Genomic DNA, 7,426 nt, shown 5'->3' with positions numbered 1-7,426 from the left:
TTATTTTCATATGTAATAAAACCTGCGGCGCAACTGAGGCCAGCCTATTAGAGTATCCATTTTGCTTGCAAACTCTTCCGCCCAGCTCAACATAAATTGAAGTATTTTTTACGCCAATCTTGATCAGTAATCTTGCCATATGTGGATCTAAAAAGTTGCCTTTTGACTCTAAGACCACTGGGTTCTATGGTGTCGGATGTGCATCATAAGCCTACATAATTGCCGTGTCATCATCATCAACCATCCATGTTTTGCCACCCATGAACGTTTTGCAGCAAAGTTGCCCATGGATCGTATTTGGATGGTTGCTTGGTTGTTGTGAGGTTCTAGCTTTTATTGTTTTGGGAGAACAAATTTTATTTAAGATTTCCTAGGAAGTAGGATCAACGTAGCCAAAATGAAGCAGATATGAGATATCAGTTAATTTTACGTAAGATTTCCGAGGATTAGTGCGGCCAAAATGAGGCAGTCATGAAACATGAAGGTATTCAGAAGCAAGGACGAGAATAATGTGAATACCCATTTAGTTTTACATAATATACCCAAATCTTTATTCATCAAATTCAGATTTAATTCACAATTTCACATACCATTTAGGACCGACCACCAACCTAGTATTAAAATTCCATATTTTCCACCCATTTACTGCGTAATTATACAAGAAAACAAACAAAATCTTGCAGATAACCTCCCATGAAAGTTTCACGTTTCATATAAAAATCCTTGCTTTATGATAGTTGTTGTCCACACCTTTTAACAAATCTAGTTGTAGTTAGAAACAAAGACTGCCTTTGATTTTTGATAAAAGAATGATGAATATTTCGTAACAATCCGTTCTGTGGTTGCACAAAGTCGAAATTCACACAAACGCATCAAACGTCAATATGTAAACAGCAAATAACCCAGTGGTTGCTTCCTACATCTTGTAGGCTCGCATAGCAAGTACAGACCCTGGCTTCAGCCAGGCCAAGAAGCCTGTGGTTAACCACAATTCAGGTCCTTCTTCCACAGTAGTAGGTTCCAAAGCAAAGCAGAAAATTACCAAGATAGACAGTAAATCTCCAAAGAAAAATGCGGCTAGAGACGGGGACTCAGTCTCAGCCTATAAAGAGAAGGAGCGATTGCACATGGTGTCGGCATCTCAATAAATCAACAAACAACTAACAAAGATTTTGCCAGCCCCGGGACAAATGCAAAGAGACAAACTAACTTATCAAAAGAAGCCAAGCAGAATTCCAACAAAATATAACCATAACCCGAAGCAGTCCTGAATAGTGTCGACAAGAGGAGATGGTCTCAGCCACCAGCTGACATCTATCGATCACCACCAACCCACAGCTGATTCAGAAGTGCCGAGAAATGGGCTCAGTTGTCACTGTCCTCCCACCAAACCTCTGAGAGAAGGCTGTCAACGAGGGATCACCCTCCTCCATTGGTTTAGCTGAGACCCAAGATCCCCTCTTCCTTTTTCTTTCTGTGGAAAAAAAGGCACACAGATAGATAAGGATATCATTTCCTCCTTACACCACAAACAAAGAACAAGAGAGCTTCATACCTTTACAGGGTTTTGGTGAGGAAGGAATCTCCCCTCACAGAGAGAGGCAAAAACTTCCAAATGTCCTGTGTTTCCGTTCCCGGAACCCATGCTCGTTGGTCATTTAAGGCATATTTTAGGTTGCCCTTTTATCTAGCTTCCACCAGCATCTGAGAACAAATAGATATATCTCAGGTCAAAACAAAGGCAATGTCTTGCAGAACTTGGATGTCTAACTTTCTTCATGCAAGAGTTACTAATGCCCACCTCCTAACATTAAGTGGTAGTGGAGTAATAAGATTTGCATAGCTGAATATAAGCAACGAGATATCAAGAGTAATTAACCCACCTTATTGACTACAGACTTATCCAGCTATTGCACATATCATAGCAAGCTGAAGCTTTATCCATTGTCCGACAGTTATTTACAAAGCAGCATGGAACATTTATCATCCTTCAGAGACAACAATGGGAAAAAAGATTTTGTAACAAAGAAAGGGATCCATTCTCGTAAATACATTGGCAAGGCTTCTTAAACATTAAGATGGGAGAACATGAAGAAAATACAAAGAGGATAGCAGAATCCCGACAATTAAGAGAAGCGTTGGGCATGCCATTTGCAATACAAACCAGAGCCGAACTTCTGTATGTGCAACAGGTAATGAGATATGAAATTACAGTTGGACATGTATCAAAGAGAAAAGGAACATTTAACCTGAAGCTGACTAAACAAATGAGTAAATTAAATATGTGCCCTAAGCACATCAATGTGCCTTTAAAAAACGCATTTTCTTGAAGATATTACAGCCGAAGAACAAGGATTTAGATGACGAAGCCAAACTTGTTTGAAATTTGATGCTCTTTAATTATACAACAAAGGCAATGAACAACTCCAGAAAACTTCTGCCTATTTAAGTGGCGGTCATAACAAGCATCAACATGCTATTCCTTCATCACAAAAATGAAAACCACCACAAGCAAGAAAGAAAATAGCCTTTTTGAAACTAGCAAAAGAAACCAAAGATGGATACAAATGATATTTAAGACATACATATGAGTGGAATATTGATATTGATAAGGGAAATAAAATCATAGAAGATTAAGCAAAACAGCAAAAGAAACACAACTTTTTCCCAAATGATGCAGAAATTATAATCACAGTAAAACGGGAGTCCGCTCCTCTTGACATTCTATACATCAACTGTGCCAGAAGACATCACAGAGTATCCTGTCCACAGAGATATGAAAGTAAAGAACAAGGATCACCAGCAACATTTTCAGAAATGATTTCCTCTATAACAAAAACAATTTCTATAAGCTTCAAGCCCACAAAAACTTTCAAAATGACTCCAAAAACAACAAAACAATTTATAGATCACTGCGATTCCATCAAATCCAACACTGAAGAAAACAATTCAGGAGGCCACTTCAAGCCTTGGTTCAAAGCAGAAACCAGTGAAAAGCTGAAGAGGAAATCTTTTTGTCACAGGGCACTTGACCGACCATTTCCACTGCTTCTGGCTCATGTCAAAAACAAGCAAAGCAGTAGCTCCATAGCTTTGTATATATATGAGATCATCAGTGCCACTGCTTGCAAAAACATCATCAAACTCACCAAATCCTTGGAAAAATCTGTGCGGCATTCGGGCAACCTCTTGCCACACATTCTTATGAAGCTCCCAGATGCCTATTCCCTTGATGATGTCCGGCCTGTCATATTTTGCTATCCCACCGACCATGACCAGCCTCTCTTTGAGGTTCATCAGCCGGCCACAGGTGAGGGAGCAAGGAACTGGTACAAAGGTGCGCATCAGAGAAGTGTGAGAAGATTGGGCAGAAAGATCATACATGATCAGACCATGGCGAAGGTCAGCAGTCCCTAAAACACCAGTAGAGTGAATCAAACAGTACAAAACTCCATCGCAAATCACACTCTCATCACCTCCCCTCCATCCTGTCAAAACTTCTTTGATGGGTGTGATCCATGATCTACTCCCAGACTCATATATGTGGATGCAGAGGTCCCATTGAAGGAAATCACCAGGCACCTGCTTCGATTTTGCCATGACAACAGTATAATCATGAGACTTCCTGTCCACAGATATAGCAAGGGTACTATAATCTGGAAATTTTGCACCAGGAGGTTCCAATAGCATCTTCCAGTCTTTCGTGATTGGGTTGAAAACAAAAATGCGGCTCCTACTGTCATTGTCCATGGAGCAAACTAATCCGCATGACGAAGAGACAAACCAGTTACTTTTCTCGATGCAAGGAAGATCGAAGCCATACCACTTCCGAAGTATTGGGTCATAAGCATAACCAGCCGGAGACTCACTATGGGTAAACATGTAGTACCATGGCTTCTGAGGCAACTTGTTGGCCCATAGAAACCTCTTTGAGTGGATGATATCATACCATCTTTTGCATACAGATGCAGCCCTGATGATGCTTGCAATCGGCAAAAAGGACAGGATTCTTTCTAAGATATCATCTGGAAGAATGCTATCTAAGGAAACTGTTAATTCTTCACCTTCATCACAGCCCTCAGAAACTGGTTCAATGTCAGCAACCTCATTTCCAAAGTGGCTAATAGAAAGAGACTCCCATGATGTCTCACCCTCCATAAGGATAACAATACCATTCAACGAAGAACAAAACAATAACCTGAAAAAATCATAAAAGCAATAGAAGAGTAGAGAGCAGGGAAATATAAAAGATCAGCTTCAAAACTTCATTCAAATTCCCAAACACATGAATCCAATTCCAAGCAAAAACTATTCTAGGCCAGTGAAGAAGGTAAGGGACAAAAACCAAAGGAAAAAAACCTTTAACAAAAGAGCAAGCTAAAATTCCTGTAACATAGAATTTTGTACACCTTCAAGCATTTTATGGCTGACGCAGAGGCTCAAAAGTTGCAGCAGGAAATATAACTAAGACTACATAAAAGAAAAAAGAGAACATAATACAAGTTTTCGCATCACTGAACCAAATCCCATCAAAATCTTTCATCTACTAGAAGGAAAGGGACTTAAAAAATCATATAAAAGAACAGATAACTATGAACGAGCAATGAACAATACTTTTTTTGGGCTAAAAGATCACGTGCACATATCAACTAGCGTGCTATAATTTTCGTCAAAAAAAAAAAAAAAAAAACTATGATCTAATATTTAGACAAAAAGCATGATATGGTAAAACCCAATCTTCTGATTGGACTGAATCGGTTCACATAGGACAATATTGTAAGAAATCATAAAAGAATTGCCATTCCTAAGGCCGTTTCCAAACTGTTTTATGTGAATAACCTCGATAAAAGAGAGAGCATGTAACTATTCCGAAAACCAAACCCTAGACTATGTTCTTCTCAAGCATCTTAGCAAGAAAGATACCACTACATCCCACAAACAAGCCCCACGATCTCATCACATAATGCGCGAGTATTGCCGTCTCTATCCATCATTTAACCTCAAGCACTAGAAAAAGAAGAAAATCGGAAAAAATGAGCTCAAAAAAAGGACATCGATCAAACAAGAACAGGGCCAAACTAAGACCAACAGCAAAAGAAAAAGGAAAATGCTTTCTTTCCCATACCTTAGCAGTAACAGATAATAGAAAGAAAGGCGCACCAAAATCCGATCTTTTTGGTCCTTCTCATTCCAAGATCCCGCCTTTCCCTCAATCCAGAGATCTTTCCACCTATTCCGATCGAAAAGTCGAGATTTCGCGGAAAAATGGTACAGAGGGAGAGCGTGAATGACGGCTACAGAGGCCTCATTTATCCGGTTCTCACCATCTGGCGACCGAGAGAGAATGGTAGACAGGGGAGGGGATACGGGCTTCGGCCGTATCTATCCCAAGGCTGTGGATTTGGCGGAAGGAAACGACGACGAAAGGGCCGAAGGGGAGGGGGCCGCAGAGCGGCCACAAGATGCGGTCTTGCTTCGGGATCGAGATCGAGTGAGGCCGAGAGATTGCGAGGGATATAAGACAGATACAACAGTGGTTTCGGCTCCAGAAAGAAAACAAAACGACAGGCAGGGAATACCAAGTGGGAAGGTGGTTTTTTCCTTGGGACTTTCTTTGTTTTGGAAGAGAAGATGAGATTTTAAGAGAGAGATAGAGAGAGGGAAAACCGAGGGGGACGGTGGTTTTCCTTTGGGTCCTTTTGTTTTTAGAAGAGGGGATGGGTTTTGAGACAGAGGCGGAGGGGAGGGAGGGGGTTGCTGAGAGGGTTGGTCTATGTGGCTATGCAATACAAGCGGGGGTGTATATATATTTATACACACATACGCGCGTGTTTCCTGGCCTCACTCGAAAGAAAAGTAACCAGCTTTGATTACCTTCTGCCGCTTTTTGTGCTCTCTCCTTTTATAGGTAGTACCCTTTGTGTAAGCTCACTGTAATGCCTTTCCTGCCAAGTTTTCTTGTTTTACTATTGACGACCTCCTTCGCATTTTGCGCAGAGAGAAATATCCCAATGAGTAATGTTTTGTTGCACCATTATGTTATCTGATCATCTTCCCATCAGATGTGGTTGGAGCTAGACTGGTAACCTTCCATGAACAACAGTGAAATATCGTCCTGCCAATCTAGTGCCAACGTAGCATTGAAATTTCACACTCAAAAGCTAAAAAATTTAATAGGTAACTTTCTTGTTCTTCCTCTAATTAACAAACTACAAAATGGCTATTCTTGGCATGGCTGTGTTAGTACCATGTTAAATAGTGTAACGAGCATTATATATATATATATATATATATATATATATATATATATATATATATATATATATATATATATATATATATAACTTGTAGAAATTGTTCATCCTTTATTGACAATTGCCATTCTTTTCATGCCACCACAGTGCTAGCAAATGAAATTTCACATTGAAAGTTACATAACCAGCAAGTAACTTTCTTGTCCCCCTCTCACTAACAAGCTGCACAACTGCTATGCGTGAACTTGCTATGCTGGTGCCACTTTAGGGATTGCAGGAAATATTTTTTTTCCCCATAATATCGTAGGGTGTAAATGTCTCTTCAAATGTCCAAATAGTTTACCCTTTATTAACAATAGACAAAATGTATTCATGTTGGACTAGTGCCGGGACACTATTGAAATTTCATATTAAAAAGTTAAAATAATTAACAGGTAACTTTCTTATTATCCCTCTCCCTCACTAACAAGCTGCATAATGGCCATTCGATGAGACAATATTGTTAGTGCAACATTAGATAATATTGTACACATCAAAATATTATTTTATAATATCCAGAATGATTTAGAGATCACATGTAGATGCTGTTAACGCAAAACTATTCTTGAAAATAAAGAGCTCCTCTACAGCTGTTCTAATCAAAGTGTTGTACACCTTCACTGTTTAGGGCAAGACTGTGCACCCCCAAAACTGTGGACAGCAACTAGTCCATTCTGTCCAAACTGTCCTCCATCTTCCTTCCCTCTTCTTCTTAATTGTAATCTTTGTCCTGCCAATCTTCTCATGTAATCCTTAATCCTTTCTACTAATAGATTTCTCACTTCCTCCATTTTTCCATGAAAAAAGTAAAAAGAAAAAAGACAACGGCCAATTGTTTTTCTGACAGTACAGTACTATCCTAGTTTTGATATTGGACATTAGAAGCCAACTAACTAACATGGAACTCATTTTTCCTCCCTCATTTTAACAAGCTGTATCATGGGCATGTGGTGATAATGTTAGTACCACTTTAGGTAATGTAGGGTTGTGATGTGATATTTATCCCATAATATCTGGAGGTCTAAATGTCTCTTGTCTCTTGTAGTGTCAAGCTGTTTACTCTTTGTTAAGAATAGCCAAATGTGTTCATGAAGGACCAATGTTATAGTATACAATTGAAATTTCATATTAAA

The 7,426-nt window shown here is 39.3% G+C and overlaps 1 protein-coding gene across 1 annotated transcript; it reads right to left on the bottom strand.

Moving 5' to 3' along the window:
* Positions 1 to 2,653: 2,653 nt before the first annotated feature.
* On the bottom strand, positions 2,654 to 5,781 carry LOC105039820 (F-box/kelch-repeat protein At3g61590). Its single transcript, XM_029263843.2, has 2 exons — positions 5,126 to 5,781; positions 2,654 to 4,198 (listed from the first exon to the last, which is right to left on the bottom strand). The coding sequence occupies exon 2, from the start codon at positions 4,156 to 4,158 to the stop codon at positions 2,950 to 2,952; it is 1,209 nt and encodes a 402-aa protein (XP_029119676.1). The 5' UTR covers positions 4,159 to 4,198; positions 5,126 to 5,781; the 3' UTR covers positions 2,654 to 2,949.
* Positions 5,782 to 7,426: the final 1,645 nt, after the last annotated feature.

Source organism: Elaeis guineensis, chromosome 2 (assembly GCF_000442705.2).
Source record: "Elaeis guineensis isolate ETL-2024a chromosome 2, EG11, whole genome shotgun sequence".
NCBI lineage: Eukaryota > Viridiplantae > Streptophyta > Magnoliopsida > Arecales > Arecaceae > Elaeis > Elaeis guineensis.
The sequence above is the reverse complement of the archived record's forward strand: the minus strand, read 5'-3'. Positions and strand labels throughout refer to the sequence as shown.